At 40.5% G+C, this 26443-nt stretch overlaps 1 protein-coding gene across 31 annotated transcripts in view; it reads left to right on the top strand.

The window, feature by feature from the left end:
* Window positions 1–26443, top strand: part of NEB (nebulin) — a 193063-nt gene that overhangs the window by 63481 nt on the left and 103139 nt on the right. For all 31 annotated transcript variants that reach the window (XM_039494923.1, XM_039494935.1, XM_039494927.1 and 28 more), the window contains 17 exons: window positions 508–612; window positions 719–826; window positions 1919–2230; window positions 8137–8340; window positions 9416–9520; window positions 9627–9734; window positions 11263–11574; window positions 16284–16487; window positions 17590–17694; window positions 17801–17908; window positions 19095–19406; window positions 20145–20348; window positions 21648–21752; window positions 21859–21966; window positions 23048–23359; window positions 24911–25114; window positions 25716–25820. In XM_039494923.1, coding sequence (XP_039350857.1) covers window positions 508–612; window positions 719–826; window positions 1919–2230; window positions 8137–8340; window positions 9416–9520; window positions 9627–9734; window positions 11263–11574; window positions 16284–16487; window positions 17590–17694; window positions 17801–17908; window positions 19095–19406; window positions 20145–20348; window positions 21648–21752; window positions 21859–21966; window positions 23048–23359; window positions 24911–25114; window positions 25716–25820 — 3021 coding nt within the window. The remainder of the gene's footprint in view (window positions 1–507; window positions 613–718; window positions 827–1918; window positions 2231–8136; window positions 8341–9415; window positions 9521–9626; window positions 9735–11262; window positions 11575–16283; window positions 16488–17589; window positions 17695–17800; window positions 17909–19094; window positions 19407–20144; window positions 20349–21647; window positions 21753–21858; window positions 21967–23047; window positions 23360–24910; window positions 25115–25715; window positions 25821–26443) is intronic.

A 26443-nucleotide genomic window follows, 5' to 3' on the forward strand; every position in this document is an offset into this window, starting at 1 on the left:
ATTTGCAATTAGAATTAAAATGGTATAATTTTTCTGGATTCTAAAGTGTTTTTTCTTAAAGGAAAATAAGGAAGTTTACTTTACAATATTATAGCCATTTCATTGAATGTCAGGGATTTATTTCCATTATAACTGACTACTTTTGTTTTGTATTTTGAGTTTCTAGCACATAGTTAAGGTATATTTTAAAAACTATATTTAATAGTTGCTTATGTTTAAGATCAGAAACATGAAAAAGTGGTTTAATAAGAGATTAGCTTTCTGTTTTTACAAAACATATATTATATTATGTTGTTACAAAATAATTAATGTAAAGAGCTGTATATTTCCTTTTCAAGGAGGGGTGCAATTATTTATCATGATTGTACAGACAACTGGCCAGTTATACCTAGCAAAGATATTCATATAAATGTCAGGTGAATTGTAACCCAGAAAGTTTCTTACCAAAATAATGACTGAGGTCTTCATGATTCCAACATCTTATTACATTTGCTGTTTGCTTTTCAGCGCTCATATACAGCAGCTTGGAATAAAGATAAAACTAGTATTCATGTGATGCCAGATACCCCTGATATTGTATTGGCACAGCAGAACAAATTGAATTACAGTGAGGTAGGTGATGCCTTGCTTAAAAATTGAAAGGCAGCATGTGAGACAATTTAGATGAAAATGAAGTGCATTATTTGTGAAATATAATGAATATTTGTTATGATTTTAGAAACTGTACAGACTTGCAATGGAAGAGGACAAGAAGAAAGGCTATGACCTACGGGTAGATGCCATTCCAATCAGGACAGCTAAAGCCTCCCGAGATATTGCAAGTGAGGTAAGTAAACTTGGACCCTTCTCCTCTCAGTCTCAACATTGTAGTGAGCAGTTGAGGGCATGCTTCATCAACACAATCATGTATCCAGCAACACACTTTCCAAACAATAAATAGAGTGCAACTGGAATAAAATCTTCCCTATGGGAACTGTAGGGCTGTCCTTACTTTATCTGTGGCAAGGTTCCACTCCCAATATCTGTTGTCTATTTGAGGATCTCTGTTTGATGGCTTGAGGGGTGTGACAAATGAAGTCATCTTGTCCAGTTCTGATTATGACTAATGCCTCCTATTTAATAATTGCTTGTCAATATTTTTAGCAGAAATAATTTTTTTTGTTGTAGTGAAACCTTCCAATACTGCCTGTCAGACCTTTCCCAGTAACAAACCCACTTAATTGAAACTGGCATTTGGAAAAAAATGTGTTTCACCTTGTTAACTAGTAGACTTTATGCAAAAGCATTAAACAAATTTGGACTGGATTTAGGCTAAACGCTAGTTGAGAAATTGACATGGCCACGACCACGTACAGTGGCTTATCCAGTCACAGGGAGAAGTTTTTCCTCTCAGAGACTGTCAAGCTAAACTATTATTGTAGCATGTTGAAGGTCTATGTAACATTTTGATACTTAGTAACTGAATTTAGTATCCATTTACCAATATTTTTTATAACATCTTAACAAGGTTGAGGCTGTTATCTGAGGAAGTAACTGATGGGCACCTCAGAGAGAGAATCTGAATTCTGACCTCAGAGGAGCCTGACCAAGGAATTAGAAATAACTTTGATACAATGTCTCAGGCAGAGGAAGCTGTACTTTTCCTCTCCAAACACTCCAAGGACCTAGTCACAAAGACATCTTATTTCTCACACGTTTAAGGAGCTCTTGTGTCTAAGCTTCTTTTTAAGTGCAGGGAGCCTTATGAGTGCTTTAGCACTCAGATACCACACTCTATGAACAGAACACTTCTTTACATAAAAGCCTCCATACTCTGAGCTCATGATGAAGTCCTCCAGGAAGTTGCTATAGGATTATAGGATGTTTTCTTAGCCCCCACCCCTGAATCTTACTTATTAAACTTTTTTTTGGCCTACAGTACAAATACAAAGAAGGGTACCGCAAACAGCTAGGCCACCATGTGGGAGCCCGCAACATCCAGGATGATCCTAAGATGGTGTGGTCTATGCATGTAGCCAAGATCCAGAGTGACAGGGAATACAAGAAAGATTTTGAGAAATGGAAGACCAAGTATAATACTCCTGTGGATATGCTGGGAATTGTACTTGCCAAGAAGTGCCAGGAACTGGTTAGTGAAGTTGATTATAGACATCCTCTGCACCAGTGGACATGTCTGCCAGACCAGAATGATGTTGTACATGCCAGGAAAACTTATGATCTTCAGAGTGATGTAAGTCCTACTTTTACTAGCTTTGTGAAAACTGAAGTGTTTTATTAAACATGTCTTTCCTGCAATGTCAAAAAACATATTTAAGGGCTGCAATTCTGGACTCTTTTATCCTGCAAGGATGTTTTCTGCTGCATGCTAGATTGGTGGGTTGTCACAGTTTCAGGTCAATTTCATGTGTATTCCCCCTCCATGGTCCAGCAAGGGGGCAGCCACTTTAGGCTTCTGGCTCCCAGCCATCACCTCGCTTGGATGGAAATCTGCATCTCAATCCCCACTGACTGGGCCTCCCTGCCTACAAGCTTCAGTGTCAGACTCCACCAATTTGGTCTACACCTATGCACATTATACATCATTTGAAAGTGTATTATGTGTACTTTAAGATGAGGAATGATGTGGAACTGTCAAGTGGTGCCATTACCATAGAAACTGGGATAAACAGTGACACCATCAACATCTTAAAATAGCTACCCTGAAATATTTGCTTTTGTTTGTTATTTTAACTCTATGCATGATTTCAAGACAAAATTGAATTTCTCTGTGACTTCAAAGCGTCACAACAGCAACCTAAAGGATAAACATCTGTTAATAATTTTTACAGGTGTAATATAGTTGTGTTGGTGACATTTCTAATCAAAATCATTATCATCATCTTGTTCATAATTATGGTCTCTGTTGAGAGTGCGTGGGTTATCATGGTCTTCATTGCCTTGACATGTACACAGTTCTGTGCAGGGCAGATTATTCTGATTACAGTCACAGCTGATTGTGCAGGGACTCCTATGGGCATATATACAGAGAAGGTCTTGTACAAGCTCAGATGCCATTGGGCCCTTGAAGCATACAGGAAGAAGTAGTTGATCATCCATATTTTTCCATCCATGATGCAATGGTGATCCAATATCTGGTCTATCTATGTACAAAGTTATCTAAATCTTTAAAATGCTCTTCAAAACTGTCCTTCTAATGTGGGAGTTTGGTCAGTAACTTGTCCTTTTCGATGGTTAGATTGAGGCGCAAAACAATTCAGGTCTCTGTGGGTCTCCTTTTCTTACTCGCTTTGGTCATACAGCACCGCTCCCAACTTTCTGGCTGCAGAAATTATGGCTTGTCCATCATTTTCTCCCAATTTGGCAAGATCTCTGAAGCATAAACATCTCTATCAGTGACCTAATTACTATGGTTTCTTTGACATTAAGAGACCCAAAAGCCATATTGGTTCCTACTTCAGGAAGTGTTGCCTTTCTTATTAACAAGAGAACCAGCAAAGACTCTGGCAGAGTCCAATTTCTTTACTCCCAAGGCCAAGTGAGTGGACAGATGGTACCAGATTCCTCAGGAAGGGTTTATGCATTTCTTTACTCATTCAGTTCCTGATTGTTTGATGATAGCAGCTGCTAATAAGCTATCTTGTCAAACCTTTACACTCCAGCTACAAAAAGGAAGCAATTTAGGCCACAGCATTATTCTAGACCCTTTTTCCGACAGAGATCTCAGTATCCCACTAAGAAGAGATCAAACTTTCTAGACATCACTAGCCATATTCTACTGTGGTGGGCCATTCTTACAAGAAGTCTGTGACCTCAAAGCAGTTGCTTTGACTTTTTGATCAAGGTCAGCATACTGATGATATCGCCTACCTTTGGGTCACACCTATCCCCTTTTACTGTGCTTGGGAAAACATCATGTCAGACAAGTTGCTACTCAGCATTGTAAAGAAGGGATATGTTATCCTGTTCCTTTCTATTCCTTTTCCCAAACTAACTTCCCTGTCCCTTTTCAGGGACTCCTCTTATGACACCGTGTTACTTCAAGTGTCATGGTCTTTTCTAGAATTGGGAGCCAGAGAGAAAGTACCTACTACCAGAAGAAAAAGCTTCTATTTCCAGTACTTCCTAGTCCCAAAAAAATGGAGGTCCTCCATCTCATTCTAGACTGAAGAAAGCTGAACTATTTAATCAAAAAGATCAAGCTCAGGATGGTCCCCCTTACTTCTATTATCCCTTCCCTGGAGACTGGTATGGTGCCTGACAAGATGCATACATCCATGTGGCAATACATCTCTCCCGCAGCAAGTACCTTTGATTTGTGGGAGGCGCCAACCACTACTTGTACACAGTGACCCCTTTCAGTTTGTCATCAGCCCTGAGATTCTTCACCAAATGCATGTCAGCAGTAACAGCCATCTCTATCATTTGGGCATTCAAATATTTCTTTACCTGGATGATTAACTGATCCAGGCAGCATCAAGTATCTGGGTCCTAGTCATCAGACAAGTATTCTCTCATCTAGATCTGAAATTAACTTGGAGAAATCTCAGTTACAACCCAGGAATTGCATAACTTTTGTAGGAGCAGAGGTCAATGCTGGAACAACCATAGCTTATCTGTCAAGGGAGAAGCATCAATCTATAGCCACCCTTACCAATGCCCTCTGCTTTAGCACAATAACAACAGTGCATAGCTGCCTTCTGTTCCTGGGCCTCATAAATGTACATAATTCTGCATGCCAGACTTCACTTTTGCTATCTGCAAGCTTGGCTTCATTCAGTATATCATCCTTCCATGCACCATCCGAACATGCAGATTTGCATTCATAGTCGAGTGCTTTACTTTACGAGTGGGTGGGTGGTCCTGAGGAACGTGTGCAAAAGGTTTCTGTTTTTCTCTTTGAACAGACCATGACTTTTGTAACAAGTCTCCACCAAAGGATGAGGGAGACAAAGAACCATAGAATTGTAGGACTTGAAGGGACCTCGACAGGTCATCTAGTCCAGTCCTCTGCATTCATGGCAGGACTAGTATTATCTAGGCCAGACCTGACAGGTGTTTGTTTAACCTGCTCTTAAAAATCTCAATTTATGGAGATTCTACAACCTCCCTGGGCAATTTATTCTAGTGCTAAACCACCCTGACCCTAGTTTTTCCTAATGTCCAACCTAAAATGCCCTTGCTACAATGTAAGCCCATTGCTTCTTGTCCTGTCCGCAGAGTTTAAGGAGAACATTTTTTCTCCCTCCTCCTTTTAACAACCTTTTATGTACTTGAAAACTGTTGCCATCTCAGTCTTCTCTTCTCCAGACTAAACAAATGCCTTTTTTTTCAATCTTCCCTCAGAGGTCATGTTTTCTTGACCTTTAATCACTTTTGTTGCTCTTCTCTGGACTTTCTCTAATTTGTCCATATCTCGGTCAACCTCAGACACAAGATCTTTGTTCTGCTTCAGCTTCATGAGCACTCTCAGAAGGAGAAGAGATGGAGAGAATGCATATAGGAACTGATCGCACCAGGGAAGAAGAAAAGTATCTGCAGTGAAACACGGTCTGTGGCCAACCCTGGAGAAAAACCCAGTCAACTCAGGAGGTTTCCCTCAATATAAATTTATTAGAACTCTAAGCTATTTGTTGGGCCTGTGTGATATTTATTCCCTCCATCAAAAACTAGCTGGTGGAAGTTCTCAGAGACAACACTACAGAGAGGTGCAAGTTTGTCTGAACTGTGCCAGGAGGCTTCCTCCTTTGGAATCTGTGTATTCATCACAGTGTTTCCCTGAAGGCTTTTCACCTTGCAGGAGTGAGAAATACACTCTTAGTAGACACCCTTAGCTAGGTTTACACAAAGCGTCACATGCAGTCAATCAGGAAAGACATTCTCCTCCAGGTTTTTCGCTGCTAGGGTATCCAGTATCATGACCAACCTCAACAACAAGTGCATGAGGTTTTTCTGCACAAAGCTGAAGCAGAACAAATATTATTAATCCACGTTGCACAGACATGGCCAAGACAATTTTGTTTCATGGATCTGCATCGCCTGTTGATCAGTTTATCGACAATTCTACCACCAAGTACTGAACTTCTGTCATAGAAGCAGGGCAGATCTCTTCATCCAAATCTCAAATCTCTCCACCTTATTGTGTGGATCACCTCTAGTTTAATACTCATAAGAAAACCTGCTTCTGAGAGATGTGGGCCATTTGGTGAGATTGATTTAAACATATTAAGGTGTTTAAATCAATCCATAAAAATGTGGTCCTAGTCAGGTTGCAGTGTTTCTGGAACTGTGCAAAATATGATACTTACTGATTTTGGTTATTGTTGTTTCACCTTGGCTACAGGCTTATGACAGCTCCACATCATCTGAACATACTTAAAATATACTTTCAAATGATATACGATGTGGGTGTGTGTGCCACATGTCTATATGCCCAGCAAGACAGATTGCTTAAAAAGGCCAGCTCCTGCGCTTTCTTTTCTCTCCAAGTTCTATGATCAGTGTTTTGCCTGCAGTTATAAGTTACCATTCAGCTCCATCTAAGCAAGAACATTTTTTTCATAAAGAAACAGCATTACTGTCACTGCTGGGTTGTGGGTGGTTAGACCTAGTAGTCAGAACCAGAGTCCTCAAGACAGGAGTCAACTGTGTCAGGATACCAGGAGATCAGTAGCAGGAGGTCAGAACATGAATCAGATGCCAGAAATCACAGCTGGTCCGGATGTCAGGATATCAAATGTGGGATGCAGGAAGCACAAGGCACCCAGTCCAAACCAGGGTGGAGCCCAGTTGTTCAGACAGTTTCCTGTTCATGCTGCTAGCTTAAGTAGATGAGCAGGCCAGTCAGCTGATCCAGGACTCTGCCAATTGGACTGCGGGGGTGGAGCCTCAAACTAGGCTGGGTTTCATGGTTCCCAGGTAGGTAAGCAAGCATCAGCAGGCTGCCAGATTGAGGGTTGTAGCATGACTGTTCCTATAAACCTTACAGACCTAAGTTTGAGACCTGTGGGCTCTGAGAAATACAAAGAAAGCATATTAAAACAATAAAGAATGTATGTGCATGCTAAATAGTTTAGTGCAGGTGTCCCACTAACACCAACCCCTGGCTCAGGAAGGTGCCAGTCCTTCAAATCCCATTGGATTTTCCCCAGAGGTTGCAAATTAATCTACACCTGGGCAGTTCAGCTTTTTACATCTTGGACCTTTGGTCGCCAGTCTCCAGAACAGGTAATCAACAAACCAGGACTCTCTCCTGAGGGTGTGGCTTCAAATACTGGGTTTTTGCATAACCAGAATTGGAAAATTTGCATTAATCTCTCCACAGGAAATCCACTTAACACCTATTGTCCCAAAAGTCACTGCATGTCTGGCACACTTCCAATAGAGTCCTTTGAATTCCCAGGTCTGACATTCCTCACATCTTCCCCTTAGAGAGATTACATAGAGTCCCAACCCGCACTAATGTATAAATTAAATACAAAAAGGTCTTCCAGGGTGATTGTAGGAAATCGCCACATCATGGTTATTTTCAGAACAGTGACAATAGAAGTGATTAATTAGCTCAGAATTAACAAGAGGCAGCTTGCTCTTTGCATCCTTACTAAGTATGGATCTTCTCTTGTGCACTTTGGAGTTTAATTACATTTTCTGCAGTGGATTTCAACTCTCCATAGAGCAGAGTGAGGGCAAGATGTTCTGAGTTTCATGTCTGTGAATATTTACTATTTTGGCTGTATAAGTGACATGTCCAGAGTTTGAGGAGGTAGGAAGTGCCTCTTCATCTGTGACATTTGGCAGAAGAAAAGAAATGGCTGTTAATTCTCAAAATGCATGTTGAGTGTGTAGGTTATCTCCATGCCAGTTGAAGATGAATCTCCATCCTGATTGAGACAGAACTTCTACAGGGTAAAGTAAGGTTTTTATGGACTAACTGAAGTAGGCAGAATCCACCTTGGGTTTCAGAGTCCATCATTGTAGAATTAGCCATATCAGAGGGCTACAAGGTGAATACCTCTGTCGTCATTAGTTATTGATTAAACATTGAGGCTCTCTTTAAGTGGTGCTGCTTTTCTTTGAAGAAAAATATTCATGCTGTCTAAATAAAATAACAAACTGTCTTGTCTTCCTCTGTTATTTCAGCTTTTATATAAATCCGATCTTCAGTGGATGAAGGGCATTGGCTGGTCCCCAATTGGTTCTCTGGATGACGAGAAGAATAAGAGAGCAACCCACATCCTGAGTGACCATACTTACCGGCAACACCCAGACACGATCAAATTTAATAGCCTGCTTGATTCTCTACCAATGGTTCTGGCAAAGCACAATTCTGAAATTATGAACCAGGTGAGTTTTCTATTTATTTGCAATTAGAATTAAAACGGTATAGTTTTTCTGTATGCTCAAGTGTTCGTTTTTAAAGGAAAATAAGGAAGTTTACATTACAATACTACAGTCTATTCATGGAATGTCAGGGATTTATTTTATTATAACTGATTATTTTTGTTTTGTATTTTGAGTTTCTAGCACATAGTAAAGAATACTTTAAAAATATATTTAATAGTTGCTTACGTTTAAGATCAGAAACATTGAAAAGTGGTTTAATAAGAGATTAGCTTTATGTATTTACATGTTATTTTATGTTGTTGCAAAATAATTAATGTAAAGAGCTAAACTGTATATTTTGCTTTCAAGTGTGGGTGTAACTATATACATATTTACCATGATTGTGCAGACAACTGGCCAGTTATACCTAGCAAACATATTTATATAAATGTCAGGTGAATTGTTACCCAGCAAGTTCCAAAATTCAATAGAACTTTGCTAATTTGCGTTTCTTTATCTTCACAAAAGTCCCTCCTGTCTCTCTGATCTAATGACAGTTCATAGTGAATTGCCATATTAAAAAGACTTACTTATATTTCCAAAATACCTAACAGGTTATTAGTCAGTAAATTATGAAGTATTAAATAATCGAAGCTGAACTATCATTGTCAAATGGAAAAATGCATTTGGTAATGTGTAATGCTTGCTTTATTTACTGTGATTTAAACTAGATTAATCATCCTGGGAATCTTGTCTCATTGAAGTCAATGGCAAAAGTTCTCATTGATTTCAACAATGTCAAGTAGAATATCACTCAAAAATCTCACTGAAATCACAGAGTGGACTTGTGGAACAAGGTACTAAACATAAGTGAAGGTCTCAGTGACCTTTATTTGTTAATTAGTAAAATTCAGTAATTTGCAGTGGGTCTTGAGGTCAGTGCAGAGAAAACTCCTGTTGTTATTTTAGTTTTAGTTACAGTTGTTCTGAACTGCATGACATTTTTAGGATTTATGATCTTGATTACACTTATTCAGTCAGAATTATATCTTACCTGACTTAGAACATCTTATTATATTTGCTGTTTGCTTTTCAGCGCTCATATACAGCAGCTTGGAATAAAGATAAAACTAGTATCCATGTGATGCCAGATACCCCTGATATTGTATTGGCGCAGCAGAACAAATTGAATTACAGTGAGGTAGGTGATGCCTTGCTTAAAAATGGAAAGGCAGCATGTGAGACTATTTAGATGAAAATAAAGTGCATTATTTCTGAAATGTAATGAATATTTGTTATGATTTTAGAAACTGTATAGACTTGCAATGGAAGAGGACAAGAAGAAAGGCTATGACCTACGGGTAGATGCCATTCCAATCAGGACAGCTAAAGCCTCCCGAGATATTGCAAGTGAGGTAAGTAAACTCAGACCTTTCTCCTCACACTTTCAGAGGTCTCAAGTTCATAGTGAGCAGTTAGAGGCATGCTCCATCAACACAATCATGTATCCAGCAACACACTTTCTGAACAATCAATAGGAGTACACCTGGAATAAAATCTGCCCTATGGGAACTGTCCTTACTTTACCTGTCCTTACTTTACCTGTGGCAAGGTTCCACTCCCAATATCTGTTGTCTATTTGAGGATCTCTGTTTGATGGCTTGAGGGGTATGGCAAATGAAGTCATCTTTTCCACTTTTGAGTCTAACTACTATTTCTTATTTGATGATAATTTCTACTCAGGGTTTTAAGTGAATTAATCTCTTTGTTGCCATGTAACCTGGCATGATTTGGAGGGCTGGGTGGCTGAGCGGATGCGGAGCTGGATGGGGCTGCTCCGATGCCTTTCCCTCTCGGGGAGGGCACTGGTGGCTAACCAGCTGGTCCTGTTCATGCACTGGCACTGGCTCAGCAGCCTGAGCTCGCCCCCAGGTATCCTGATCTGCCTCCAGAAGCTAATTCTGGAGTTCTTCTGGCTGGGGCTGCACTGGGAGGTTCTGAGTCTTCCCCTGGAGGAGGGCAGACAGGGTCTGCTCTGCCTCTTCAGTCAGATCTAGGTACTACACCTCCAGACTCTGCAGAAACTCCTTCATGGTGCAGGTAGTTTGGCGTGAAGTGCACAGGCACACGTATTTTCCTATTGGCTCCAAGGGCTCCATTACGACAAGCAGCTCTTTTACCTCCATCCAGTGGATCTTCCATGAGACCTCTCTGAGCTGCTGGTTTTCTACCAGGACCTCCTGCGGACCTGGAAGCTGATCTCTGTGACCAGGTCCCTGGTGGCCTCTGAGGGAAAAGATCTCCTCATGGAACCCCTGATAGACAACCCCCAGCTCAGTGTGCATGTGGCAGAGTCCCCCTTGGTATACCAGAGGTTGGTTCTGGCAGGTGCCACCAGGCCTGGGGGACGGGGTGGATCCCCTGGTGCTCGGCCGGTGCATGGGGCTCTCCATCCTGCGTGTCCCTTGGTGCATTCTCCGAGAGGTGAGGGCAGACTTACCTCTCAGGCTTTCCTCAAGTGGGTCCCATGGTAGGGTACTCCCTGCCCACACCTCACCCTCTAGACTTCACCATAGGGCCCGTGCCCTGCAAGCCCCCTGGCTGCCCCCTCCACACCACCCAAGCTGGCTGCATAACCTGCCACCGGTCTGTTTCCAAAATGCACCTAGGAAACAGCTATATCCGCTCATGCTCTACCCTCTTCATTTCCTGACCATCGAGTCCCACCTTGACACAGTGGCAGGACCTCCTACCACCTATGGAGGGTGAGGAGCCCAATGGACCAGTCTGTATTCCATCCTGGTGCCACAGCCTGCCAGGGATATTGATTGGCGGCTCTTTCACGGATGATGATGAAGTCCTCCAGGGAATTGCTGTAGAATTATAGATTATTTTCTTTAAAAATCCCCCTGAAACTAATTGAACTTTTTTTTTAACCTACAGTACAAATACAAAGAAGGGTATCGCAAACAGCTAGGCCACCATGTGGGAGCCCGCAACATCCAGGATGATCCTAAGATGGTGTGGTCTATGCACATAGCCAAGATCCAGAGTGACAGGGAATACAAGAAAGATTTTGAGAAATGGAAGACCAAGTATAATACTCCCGTGGATATGCTGGGAATTGTACTTGCCAAGAAATGTCAGGAACTGGTTAGTGAAGTTGATTATAGACATCCTCTGCACCAGTGGACCTGTCTGCCAGACCAGAATGATATTGTACATGCCAGGAAATCTTACGATCTTCAGAGTGATGTAAGTCCTACTTTTACTAGCTTTGTGAAAACTGAGGTGTTTTATTAAATATGTCTTTGCTGCCCTGTCACAAAACATATTTAAGGGCTGCATTTCTGAACTCTTTTATCCTCCAAGGACCTTTGCCGCTGCATACTAGATTGGTGGGTTGTCCCAGTTTCAGGTCAATTGCACGTGTATTCCCCCTCCATGGTCCAGCAAGGGGGCAGCTACTTTAGGCTTCCGGCTCTCAGCCATCACCTCTCAGACAGAAATCTGCATCTCAGTCTCTCCTGACTGGGCCTCTCTGCCTACACTGTGATATTAGGCATGTGGCAGACACCACCAACTTGGTCGATTTAAGTTATCATCTCTACCCCATGCACATCATACATCATTTGAAATACTTTTATGTTTACTTTAAGGTCAGGAATGATGTGGAGCTGTTAAGTGGTGTTGTTACCATAGAATGAACAGTGACACCATCAACATGTTAAAATGAAATATTTTGAAATAGTTGCATTTTTTCTGTTATTTTATGACTCTGTCCATTATTTCAAGACAAAGTTGGATTTCTTCACAACAACAACCTAAACGATAAAACAAAATTTAACAATAATTTTTTACAGGTGTAATTGAAATGTAGTAGTGCTAGAGACATTTCCACTCAACATCATTATTATCCTCTTGTTCATTAGTATGATCTCTGTTGAGAGTGTGTGGGTTACCATAGTTTCACTGCCTTGGCATGGACACAGTTCTGTGCAGGGAAGTTTATTCTGATTACAAACACAGTTGATTGTTCAGTGACCACTACTGGCATGTGCACAAATAAGGTCTTGTAGAAGCTCAGATGCCACTGGATTCTTGAACAATATAGGAAGTAGTTGATCATCCTCATTTTTCCATCCATGTTGCAATGGTGATCCAATATCTGGTTTACCTATATGCCTATATGCAAAGGCATCCAAATCTTAGTTTGACATGCTCTTCAAAACTTTCCTCCCATGGTGGCTAGACTGAGGCGCAAACAGATCAGGTCTCTGTGGATGTCCTTTTCTTTCTTTCTTTCTCTGGTCATATCACACTGCTACCAACTTGCTTGCTGCAGAAATTGTGGCTTGTCCATCGTTCTGTCTCAGTCTGGCAAGAATCTGTCTCAATCTGAAACAGTAAGGTCCCTTTGTTTTGACAACATTGAACATGGATGTTTCCAAATACCAAATAGCAGCGACAGAGAGTCCAAGCCTCTTAATGCATGTATAGCAGGTAGTATGTTGCAGAAGTCAGGAATGAGTGTGTCACAGATTGCATGAACGTATATGAAGCGACACTTGTCAGTTGTGCTGGTAATGGTGCCTCTTTCAAGCCACATGTTATGTACTTGCTCCATTTTTGGAATGTACTGAACAGCAAAGGCCAAAACATCTGTATCAGATGACCTAATTACTATGGTTCCTTTGGCACCAAGGTACCCAAAAGCCATATTTGCACATACAACATGCAGAAACATCCTTGTGTCTGCTTCCTCTTGAGAACTATACTAGCCTTGGGTTTCCTAAACACCTCTACTGATGATAGACTGTTTACTTCACTATTGGAAAAGCCTCTATCAAGAAGGAGTGTTTGTGTTGGATGTGCTTCTAAACTTTCAAGTGTATTCCACAGAGGAATTTTATAAGTGATAGCTTGTCGGATGTTTTGTTTAGAAAAAAATTTCATGGAGGCACGGGGTGTCCACCAGTCATCTCATTCTCCTTCAGGTGACAGTGCATTTATGTATTTCACTGTAGTGCACTTGAGTTGGAGATTTTTGCCAGCAGTATCTCTAGGCGTTGCATGCGCCCCTGTTCTCCTTGTGCTTTCAGGTGAGGGCATACAAGGGGTGTGTTCACCGCCTCCTTCTCAATTCCTTCGCACCACCTGTGGCAGAAATTGGATCTCCCTGTAGCTTTAGCTTCGGTCAGTCATCTTTCTTATACTTTTCTATATATAACTTTTATAATTATAGAATACAGTGCAGTATAGTATAAAATAGTGTAGTTATTTTAGCTACAATTTTATTAGTACCTGTATGATTTACTATGGGGAAAAAAAGCCCAGATTTTAAACAAATGTGCCACATGCAGCACTGTTATCCCTGTCACGGATAGGTACAAGAGTTGTTTGATTTGTGTGGGTGAGGGATGTGTGAGGGACAAATGTCCTATTTGTACCTCCTTTCCTACCTGCACTAAGGAGCAGAGAAACTGTTGTCTTAATGATGCAACCTTTGCATGAGCAGAGTCCCAATGGTGACCAAGGGGACTCTGGATCAACTTGGATTGCTCCTTCAGCTTCTTCTGACTGCAGACGTAAGTCTGGGAGCAAACATCCTCTCTGTGTGGATCGAAGCATTCTAAACTTCATACTTTGACAAGTCCTCTAAGTCTTGGTCTTCTCCCAGACAATCATCTGGTAGGTCCTGTGGTACTGGTTCAAAGCCTCACAGATCAAAGTGCTTACTGGTCATGTCAGAGGTAGCACTCTTGCCACCAGCTCAATGGGGCTGTGGAGACCAACGAATTCACCCATGCTGGGTCCTTCTCAGCGTTCTTCAGCTCCACTGGATCCTCTGGCACCATCTGCATTGATATAATCTACTGAGGTACCTTCTACTCCTCAGGCTTTCCTAGCAGCAAGCAGTTTCGCTGCCTGACTCTCCTCTATTTCAGCTAGTTTCAGTATCTCCTCAACTGATAATGACTACACATCCGACACCGATTACACAGTCGACCTCGCTGATGCACCTGGTCACTGACATCTCGCTTGGAATTGATGATGCAACCAGCACTGATGTTGCAGTCAGCTCTGCTGAAGCATTTGGAACCAATGACACACACAATATTTATGCCAGCATCAGCTTTTCGGCCCCTCTAACCTGTATCTTCTACTGACCCTTGTGTGTCTTCCATATCTAGACCACTGAGAACATCTGTGGGAACAGCTCCCTCCTACCCTGTGTTGCCTTCTTCAGGCTCAGAAGAGGAAGACGTTGTCTCTCCTCTGAGATCCTTCAAATCTTTTTCTAGATCTTTTCACTGCCAGATCGAAGGATCAAGACTGGTTCCCAGGCAGGAAAATTCCAGCTTGGGGTCCCTCATCATAGATGGCTTAGTCCATACATTATTCTCCATGGTAATATTGGTCTTGGACTTCCCCAAAAGACACTATAGCAGTGGTGGGCAACCTGCAGCCCGCGGGCCACAAGCAGCCCATCAGGGTAATCTGCTGGCGGGCTGCCAGATCGTTTATTTATATTTGCACGGCCGAACACACAGCTCGCGGTATACGTTCAAATGATATACGATGTGGGTGTGTGTAGGGAGGACCATTACCACATGCCTATATGCCCAACAAGACAGATTGCTTAAAAAGGCCAGCTCCTGCACTTTGTTTTCTCTCCAAGGGCTCTGACCTGTGTATTGCCTACAGTTATAAGCTACCACACAGCTCCTTCCAAGCAAGCACATTTGCTTATAAAGTAAGAGCATTACAAAGAAAACAAAATTAAAACAATAAAAGAACCTCTATGCATGCTAAACACTTACCATAGCGAACCCCTAAAGCCAGCTCAGGGGTCTGGTAGGTGCCAGTCCTTCAAAACCCACAACTGGGTTTTCTCCAGGGTTACAAATTAATCTCCACATTATGTTCATAATCGGAACCCAGGCTGGGCAATTCAGCTGTTTCTTTGTGCAGCTTGGATCTTTGATCTCCAGTCTCCAGAACAGGTAATCAACAGACCAACCACCATTTCCCCACACCTGTCCTCAGGGCGCAGATTCAAATTGCATAACTAAAGTTGGAAAATTTGCCTTAACTTCTCCACAGGAAATCCACTTAACATCTATTGTCCCAAAAGTCACTGCATGTCTGGCACATTTCCAATAGAGTCCTTTGTATTCCCAGGTCTGACATTGCTCACATCTCCCCTATAGAGAGGTTACATACAATCCCGACCCACACTAATACATACATTAAATACAAAAAGGTCTTCCAAGGTGATTGTACGAAATTGCCACATCATAGGTATTTTCAGAACAGTGACAATAGAAGTGATGCCTTAATTAGCTCACAATTAGCAACAGGCAGCTTTCTGTTTGCAGCCTTACTAAGTATGGATCTTCTCTTGTGCACTTTGGAGTTAAGTTACATTTTCTGCTGTGGATTTCAACTCTCCAGAGTGAGGGAAGACCATCTTTACTATTTTTAATAGTAAATATTGTCTTAGTTTTAATATTTAATAGTAAATATTAAAAATAATGTAATATTTACTATATTTTACTATTTAATATTTTTAATATTTATTATTTTGGCTGTTTAAGTGACATGTCCAGAGCTTGAGGGGGTAGGAAGTGCCTCTTCACCTGTGACATTTCGTGGAAGAAAAGAAATGGCTGTTAATTCCCAAAATGCAAAATAGATGAATCTCCACCCTGACTGAGATAGAACTTCCAGGGGGTGCATTAAGATTTTTGTGTAGTAACTGAAGTATGTAGAATCCACCTTGGATTTCAGAGTCTGTCAGTGTTGAACTAGCCTGTTAGAGGGCTGCACGATGAATACCTCTGTCATCATATGATATTGATTAAACATTGAGACTCTTTAAGTGGTGCTGCTTTTCTTTGGAGAAAAAATGTTCATGTTGTCTAAAGAGTGAACTGTCTTGTCTTCATCTGTTGTTTCAGCTTTTATATAAGTCAGATCTTCAGTGGATGAAAGGCATTGGCTGGTCCCCAATTGGCTCTCTGGATGATGAGAAGAATAAGAGAGCAACCCACATCCTGAGTGACCATACCTACCGGCAACACCCAGACACGATCAAATTTAATAGCCTGCTTGATTCTCTACCAATGGTTCTGGCAAAGCACAATTCTGAGATTATGAACCAGGTAGTTTTCTATTTATTTGCAATTAGAGTTAAAATGATATAATTTTTCTGTATGCAAATGATTTGCTTTTTGGTTTCTAAGGAAAATAAAGACATTTGCATTACAATACTACAGTCTTTTAATTAAATGTCAAGGGTTTATTTCCATTATAACTGAGTACTTTTGTATTTTAAGTTTCTAGCACATAGCTAAAGTATATTTAAAAAGTATATTTTGTAGCTGTATATTGTATAAAATCACAAAAAAAATCATAAAATCGAAAGTAATTTACCAAGATTTGGTAGTATGTTTTTACATGTTATTTATGGTGTTATAAAATAATTCCTCAATGTAAAGAGCTAAACGGTGTATTTCCTTTTCAATTATTGTGCAAGCAACTGGCCAGTTATATCTAAGAAAGATATTCATATGCATCTCAGGTGCATTGTTACCCAAAAACATATCATGATTTAATATATCTTTGCTAATTTGTATTTTATTTCTTCACAAAATATAATCCCCATAATGTCACCTCCAATCTCTCTGATCTAATGGCAGATGTAGTAAATTGCCGTATTAGTAAAACTTAAATACATATCCAAAATTGCCGGTACTTAGATTATTTGTCAGCAAATTATGAAATATTATGAACTATGATTGTCAAAGATAATTGAAAAATTGCATTTGGTGATGTATAGAACTTGCTTAATTTACTGTGATTTAAACTAGATTAGTCATTTGGAGTGAAATTTTGGCCTATCAAAGTCAATTGCAAGATTCCCTTTGACTTCAAGAGAGCCAGGATTTCACCTGTCGAGTAGTATGTTGCTCAGAAATATCACCAAAATCACTGAGTGGACTTCAGAAGCAAGATACTGTGCAACATGAGTCTCAGTATCTGACATTTATTCATTAATAAGTAAAATACTGTAATTTGCAATGGGTCTCCAGGTCAGTGCAAACAAGAGAACTTTTATTGTTGTTTTAGTTTTAGTTACAGTTGTTCTGGACTTCATGAAACTCTTAGGATCACGCATATTCAGTCAGAATTATATTTTATCATTTTAATAATTGAGGTCTTCATGATTCCAACATCTTAGTAAATTTGCTGTTTGCTTTTCAGCGCTCATATACAGCAGCTTGGAATAAAGACAAAACTAGTATCCACGTGATGCCAGATACCCCTGATATTGTATTGGCACAGCAGAACAAATTGAATTACAGTGAGGTAGGTGATGCCTTGCTTAAAAATTAAAGGGCAGCTTGTAAGACATCTTAGATGAAAGGGAAATTCATTATTTCTGAAATGTAATGAATATTTGTTATGATTTTAGAAACTGTATAGACTTGCAATGGAAGAAGACAAGAAGAAAGGCTATGACCTACGGGTAGATGCCATTCCAATCAGGACAGCTAAAGCCTCCCGAGATATTGCAAGTGAGGTAAGTAAACTCAGACCCTTCTCACACTTTCAGAGGTCTCAAGTTCATAGTGAGCAGTTAGAGGCATGCTCCATCAACACAATCATGTATCCAGCAACACACTTTCCAAACAATAAATAGAAGTGCAACTGGAATCAAATCTTTTGTATAGGCCTGTTCTTACTTTATCTGTGGCAATGATCCACTCCCAGCATCTGTTGTCAATTTGAGGATCTCTGCCTGATGGTTTGAGGGGTGTGACAAATGGTCTTCTTGTCCAGTTTTAATTCTAACTAATGTCTCTTATTTTATAATTGCTACTCAATGTTTTTAGCTAAATTAATCTTTTTCTTGCAGTGTAACCTACCCTTGGTGCCAGTCAGACCTTTCCCAGTAACATACCCACTTAATTGAAATTAGTGTTTGAAAACAAATGTGTTTGGCCTTGTTAATGATTAGACTTCATGCAAAAATTACCCTCTTGGACTGGAATTTAGGCCAAATGCTAATAGAAAATATCAGATGTTTATGATCATAATCCAGTGGCTTATCTGCAGTAAAAGGGAAAACTTTTTTTCTTGGAGACTGTCAAGCTAAGTCAATATTGTAATGTTGAAGGTCTATTTTCTATTTTGATTCTTAGTAACCAAATTCAGTATCAGTTTAACAATGTTTTCTACTACATTTGCTAGGCATATTTTATTTTATCTGTTATATTTTATGATTTTCTTGCTGTTTCTTCAAAATTGCCCTTAAAGCACTTTGTGTTTAAGACCATTATAACCAGGTGAAGACTGTCAGCTGAGGAAGGAACTGATGGGCACTTCATAGAGAGAAACTGAATTCTGACCTCTGGGGAGCCAGACCAAGGAATAAGAAATAGCTTGGCTACAATGTCTCAGGCAGAGGAAGCTGTAGTTTTCCTCTTGAAAAATTCCAATGGCATATAGGCGACCAGACCTAGGCACAAAGACATCTTATTACTTACATGTTTAAGGAACTCTTGTGTCCAAACCTCTTTTTATGCAGAGAGCTGTTTGATTGCTTTAGCACTCAGATTCCACACTCTATGAACAGAACACTTCACATAAAAGCCTTTACAGTCTCAGCTTATGAAGAAGTCCTCCTGGGAGTTGCTCTAGGATTATAGGTTGTTTTCTTAAAAAATCCCCCTGAAACTAATTGAACTTTTTTTTTTAACCTACAGTACAAATACAAAGAAGGGTATCGCAAACAGCTAGGCCACCATGTGGGAGCCCGCAACATCCAGGATGATCCTAAGATGGTGTGGTCTATGCATGTAGCCAAGATCCAGAGTGACAGGGAATACAAGAAAGATTTTGAGAAATGGAAGACCAAGTATAATACTCCCGTGGATATGCTGGGAATTGTACTTGCCAAGAAGTGCCAGGAACTGGTTAGTGAAGTTGATTATAGACATCCTCTGCACCAGTGGACATGTCTGCCAGACCAGAACGATGTTGTACATGCCAGGAAAACTTATGATCTTCAGAGTGATGTAAGTCCTACTTTTACCAGCTTTGTGAAAACTCAAGTGTTTTATTAATTATGTTTTTTCATCCTATGTAAAAAATGTATTTAAAGGCCTCCATTTCTGAACTCTTTTTCCTGCAAGGACCTTTGCTGCAACATACGGGATAGGTGGGTATTTTCAGAATGCTGCCAATACCATTCCACAGGTTAATTAGTTCACGGTTTGCGGCATGTAGCCTTCCTTTTGCATCCTAAGTACTGATCTCCTCTTGTGCACTTTGGAGTTAGATTTTCTGCAGTGGATTTGAACTCTCAGTAGATCAGGGAGGGGGTAAAAGCATCTGAGTTTCATGTTTGTAAATATATACTGTTTTGTTTGTATAAGTGAGATGTCCAGAGCTTGAGGGCCTTCTTATCTCTGATATCTGAGAGAGGAAAAGAAATGTCTGTAATTACCAAAATGCACCTTGAGTGTCTGGGTTATCTCCATGCCAGTTTTAGGTTAATCTCCACCCTGACTGAAACAGAACTTCTAATAGGTGGAGCAAGATTTTTGTGCGGTAACGGTATAGGCAGAATTCAGAATCTGTCAGTGTTGAACTAGCCCTGTCAGAGGGCTGTGAGGTAATGACCTCTGTCATCATATGATATTGATTAAACAGTGAGAATCTCCTTAATTGGTGCTGCTTTACCTTGGAGAAGAAAGATGTTCATGTTGTCTAGCTAAAATAGTAAACTTTCTTGCCTTCCTCTTTAATTCCAGGTTGTATATAAGTCAGATCTTATGTGGATGAGAGGCATTGGCTGGTCCCCCATTGGCTCTCTGGATGATGAGAAGAATAAGAGAGCAGCCCACATCCTGAGTGACCATACCTATCGGCAACATCCAGATACGATCAAATTTAATAGCCTGCTTGATTCTCTACCAATGGTCCTGGCAAAGCACAATTCTGAAATTATGAACCAAGTGAGTTTTCTATTTATTTGCAACTAGAAATAAAATGATATAATTTTTCCTGATGCTAATGTTTTGGTTTTTGGTTTTTATGCAAAATAAAGACATTTGCATTACAATACTAGAGCCTTTTCATTGAATGTCAAGGGTTTATTTCCATTATAATGGAGTAGTTTTGTTTTGTATTTTGAGTGTCTAGCACATAGCAAAAGTATATTTTTAAAATATATATTTAATAATTGTTTATGTTTATAATCAGAAACATGAAAAGATTTTACCAAGAGTTTGATTGTATGTTTTGAGATTTTTTTTTATGTTATAAAATAATTTCTCAGTGTAAAGAGCTAGGCTGTTATACCTAAGAAAAGATATTCATATATATCTCATGTGAATTGTTGCCCCAAAACATCTCATTATTGTATAGCCCTTTGCTAATTTGCATTTTTTGATCTTCACAAAACATAGTATCCATACCCTTACCTCTAATCCCTCTGATCTAGTGGCAGAGATTGTAGTGAATTGCCATATTAGTAAAACTTAATTATACTCCCAAAATATCTAATCCATTATTTTCCAGGAAATTATGAAGTATTAAATAGTTGAAGCTGAACCATCATTAACAAAGCAGCAAAGAATCCTGTGGCACCTTATAGACTAACAGACGTTTTGCAGCATGAGCTTTCGTGGGTGAATACCCACTTCGTCGGACTTGCATCCGACGAAGTGGGTATTCACCCACGAAAGCTCATGCTACAAAACGTCTGTTAGTCTATAAGGTGCCACAGGATTCTTTGCTGCTTTTACAGAACCAGACTAACACGGCTACCTCTCTGATACTTGACATCATTGACAAAGATAATGGAAAAATTGCATTCGGTGATGTGCAACACTTGCTGTATTTGCTGTGACTCAAATTTGATTAACCATGTGGGGTGATATCTTTGCCCCTTTGAAGAAAAATTCCAATTGACTAGAGTAGAGCCAGAATTTCACCTGTTGAATGATCCATCACTCAAAAATCCTACTGAAATCATTGTGCGGTCTGGTGTAGCAAGGTACTATTCAATGTGAATGAGAGTATCAGTAGCTGACCTTTATTAATTAATTAGTAAAATCCTGTAATTTGCCATGGGTCTCCAGATAAGTGCGAAGAAGAGAATTTCTGTTGTTATTTTAGTTTTAGTTACAGTTCTGGACTGCATGAAATTTTTAGGATTTATGATCTTGATTCAGTCAATTATATCTTACCCTATTAATGACTTAGGTCTTCATGATTTAGCACATCTTATATATTTACTGTTTGCTTTTCAGCGCTCATATACAGCAGCTTGGAATAAAGATAAAACTAGTATCCATGTGATGCCAGATACCCCTGATATTTTACTGGCCCAGCAGAACAAATTGAATTACAGTGAGGTAGGTGATGCCTTGCTTAAAAATTGAAAGGCAGCATGTGAGACTATTTAGATGAAAAGAAAGTGCATTATTTCTGAAATGTAATGAATATTTGTTATGATTTTAGAAACTCTACAGACTTGCAATGGAAGAGGACAAGAAGAAAGGCTATGACCTACGGATAGATGCCATTCCAATCAGGACAGCTAAAGCCTCCCGAGATATTGCAAGTGAGGTAAGTAAACTCAGACTCTTCTCCTCACACTTTCAGAGGTTTCAAGTTCACAGTGAGCAGTTAGAGGCATGTTCCATCAACACATTCATGTATCAAGCAAAACTCTTTCTGAACAATCAATAGGAGTACACCTGGAATAAAATCTGCCCTATGGGAACTGTAGGGCTGTCCTTACTTTATCTGTGGCAAGATTACATTCCCGGTGTCTGTTGTCTATTTGAGGATCTCTGTTTGATGGCTTGAGGGGTGTGACAAATGAAGTTATCCTGCCTAGTTTTAATTCTAACTAATTTCTCTTATTTAATAATAACTGCTAGTCAGTATTTTTAGATGAATTAATCTTTCTGTTGAGGTGTTATCTAATGTCAAGGGTGTCCCCCTGCACCCCGCTTACCCCATCTTCCGTAGAGCAGGGGGGACATACCTGGGCTCAGGACGGAGAGAGCTTGCAGCAGCTGCCGTCTCAGCAAGCTGATCTAATTAACAAGGCAGTGTACTTAAAGGGGAAATGCACATATCTCCCTCCATTCCTGCTGCTTTGTAGAGTGAGAGAGTTAACCCTTGAGGGCTCAGCCAATTGCTAATCTCACCCTCTGACTCCTCCACCTCAGCCAAGCTTCACAATCATCATCACTGTGTGCGAGTATTAAATGGTTTGTTTAAAACTTATACTGTGTGTGTGAGTTTATATATATATATATATAAAAAATATAGTCTTTTGTCAGGTGAAAAAAATTTCCCTGGAACCTAACCCCCTCATTTACATTAATTCTTTGGGGGAAATTGGATTCGCTTAACATCGTTTCGCTTAAAGTCGCATTTTTCAGGAACATAACTACAACATTAAGTGAGGAGTTACTGTATTTACATATTTAAGGGACTCTTGTGTCTAAGCCTTTTCCTAAGTTCTAGGTGTCATATGCGTGCTTTAGAACTCAGAAATAATACTTTATGAAGTGACATATATTCACATAAAAGTGTCCAAACTCTCCACTAACCATGAAGACTCCAGATAATTGCTATGGGATATTTTCTTAACAAGAAGCCTGAAATTTGTTGAACTTTATTTTTTTACCTACAGTACAAATACAAAGAAGGGTATCGCAAGCAGCTAGGCCACCATGTGGGAGCCCGCAACATCCAAGATGATCCCAAGATGATGTGGTCTATGCATGTAGCCAAGATCCAGAGTGACAGGGAATACAAGAAAGATTTTGAGAAATGGAAGACCAAGTATAATACTCCCGTGGATATGCTGGGAATCGTGCTGGCCAAGAAATGTCAGGAACTGGTTAGTGAAGTTGATTATAGACATCCTCTGCACCAGTGGACATGTCTGCCAGACCAGAATGATGTCATCCATGCTAGAAAGGCCTATGAGCTACAGAGTGACGTAAGTACTGAATGAGAGAGCTCCCAGTTGTATCAGTAAGGCTACGTTTTAGTCAGGGGTATTTGTAGTAAAAGTCATGGTCAGGTCACAGACCGTAAATTTTTGTTTACTGCCGGTGACCTGTCCCTGACTTTTACTAAAAATACCCCTGACTAAAACTGCGGGTGGGAGGCCCATGGTGAGGGGGGTGCAGCCCGGGGAAGTGCTGTGGGTGCTGGGGAGGGTGGGGGGCATGACCCGGGAGGGTGCTGGGGAGGGGAGCACAGGTGTTTGGGAGTGAGTTGAGTGCTGGGGAGGGGGGCCGCAACCTGGGGAAGCACCACAGGTGATGGGGAGGGGGGCGCAGGTGCTGGGGTGGGGAGTCGCAGCCCAGGGGAGATGCGGGTGCTGTGGGGGGGGAGGGGCTGGGGCAGATTTCTTACCCAGCTCCTGGGAAGCAGCAGCCCCAGCTCCTTAGAGCTCCACATGCTGCTTCCACTCCACCCCAGTCCCGGTTCTGCAGCTCCCATTGACTCAGAATGGGAGCTGCCGGGGCGGTGCCTGACTGCTGGCAGAGGCAGCATGTGGAGCTAGGGGAGATGAGGGAGAGGACCGCACCCCAGGTAAGCAGTGGCCCCAAGCCCTGAGCTCTCCCACACCCAAACTCCTGCTGCTGGGGGGAGGGGGCCCTGAGACTGCCTCTGCAGCAGCCAGTGCAACTGACCGGGGGACTGCCCAAGCTCAGACAGCCACACAGGGCTGCTGCAGAAGTCATGGAGGTCACAGAAAGTCATGGAATCCATGACCTCTGTGACAAACACGGAGCCTTATGTATCAGTGATCACAGATGCATAGTAAATTATGCTTTCAGCATAATATCTTTCCCTTTTGGTGGGTGCAGAGGATCTGAAACCTCTGGAATGGTGGTTCAATAGTTCTATTGTGCAGTGAGACAGGCTAAAAAGAAGCTCTGAAAGGGAACATCACACCTGGTCCCCATCACAAAGTGCTGTTCCATGATTATTTTCACTGTGGCTGTATAAAGTCAGGGTCACAGTCAGTGGGTGTATGAATTATGCCGATTGATTGGATCTTAAACCCACTTGAGGGGGGAATCAAAGTGAGCCATGCCCACAGTAGTGTCTATAGAGTGGCTTCTTGATTAAACTTGTGGGAAGGTTTCATCCTTCAAGCTCAGGTCAGGCTCCCAAGCTCACCGCTGTAAATTTGGATGTCTGAGTGAGGGTGTTCTTAGTGGAAGTCCCTCAACTATGAAATTCATGGCCTTATTGATTCAAGACTGTTGACCTTCAGTGCATAATGAAAATCCCATATTTTCTCTCAGGCTTTTCCTGACAGGTGGTAGGATGGAGGATACCTGAGGAAGATGGGGAGGCAATATATGTCTAAACTGAGGGGAAAGATTGTAGCTGGCTGGCTAAAAGCCAGTGCAGAGAGGGGGGAGGGGTTTGTTTCAGTGCACAGGGTTTGCGCAGTCCCTGCATGAGATGTAATGGAATGTTTAACTGGGTATGTTAACTAAATAATTACTTTTGTATTTACTGTTAATAGAATTGCTACAAGTCAGATCTTCAATGGTTGAGAGGCATCGGTTGGGTCCCAATTGGTTCCCTGGATGTTGAAAAAGCCAAGAAGGCTGGAGAGATCCTTAGTGACAATATATATCGTCAGCCACCAGACAAATTTAAATTTACTAGTGTAACGGATTCTTTAGAAATGGTCTTGGCCAAGCATAATGCAGAAACAATGAATAAGGTGAGTCCTAGCTTTCTGAGAAAGGTACTAGTGCTGCAAACCGTTAAAGATACATATAATTACAAATGTAATTTGTTATTATATGTATTAGACCCAAATTACATTACCAAATATGTATTAGACCCAGGCTATAATGATCAATTATGTATAGTTCGAGACACATATTGTAGCGATTTGTAAAATAGCTGGGAACTAGTTGTCTCTGAAAATGTCCATACATTAAAATAATTTGTCATAGTATTCAGGGCCTCAATGCTTGCCTACACTTTGTGGACCTGATTCAAAGCCCATTAATGTCAATGTGAGTCTTTCAATTGACTTTACTGAGGTTTTTATTAGTCCCTATGCACAGAGGGAGTGCAAAATAAGCAAGAGCAGGAGTATTTTCTAATGGAAATCTTGCAACTTAAGCACATGTTTTTGAAATTGAAGCCCTTTCAGAATCTTGACCTGGAAAGAGGTTAGTGTGAATATAGATATTATATGATTTTTAGGCATTACTTGAAGTAATGTTATTAAAATACTTTATTATGTTTTATGAGGTCTTCGTATGTTGATCACTACATTGTTTATTGCTGTTGGTTTGTTATTTCATTTGCAGCGTTTATACACTGAAGCCTGGGATAAAGACAAGTCTGAAATCCACATGATGCCTGACACACCAGAGATTATGTTGGCAAGACAAAACAAGCTCAACTACAGTCAGGTGAGCAAAAGCACAGTTTGTGTCATGAGTGTAATAACAATCTAAGTGGAATCATGCTGTGTCATTGGCTTGGCCAAAATATATTTTAACAAACTTGAAATAAATATTTACACTAAGTTTCCTGACTTATCCCATAACATTGAACTGCCAAAAAGTCAACATCAAAATGTTTTCCATATTCCAGTATAGTAGTCCTCAGGTTTGATTGTGGAACCTCTATACATGTTGGTGAACACTTTTTTGAGAAGAGTCCCACTCACCTCAAAGAGAGAAATCTCTTGTTAAGTGACCATCAGTAAGAGCTAAGGGTCCAAAAATGGTTCTCCAGTGAATTGCTGAGGTTCCTCCTTTTAAAGGTACTAATGCTAAAAAGTTGTGAAATTCATCCTGTATTTGAAAATATCAAAGAAATAATGTCTAACTTGATTCTTAAGAGCTAAAGTCCTTCTGATCAGTGTAAGTAAGGGGCAAATATATAAGCATCAATAGATGGTTGCTTTGGAAAGTAAGATTTGATCCATTTACAGTGGAGAAGTTGTCACTATAAGTGTGGTCTGTAAAATTGTATTTTATTCTACATCAGTTAAAGGAGAAGATAGGCAAATAGTACAACCATTAGCTAG

Source organism: Mauremys reevesii, linkage group 11 (assembly GCF_016161935.1).
Source record: "Mauremys reevesii isolate NIE-2019 linkage group 11, ASM1616193v1, whole genome shotgun sequence".
Taxonomy (NCBI): Eukaryota; Metazoa; Chordata; order Testudines; family Geoemydidae; genus Mauremys; species Mauremys reevesii.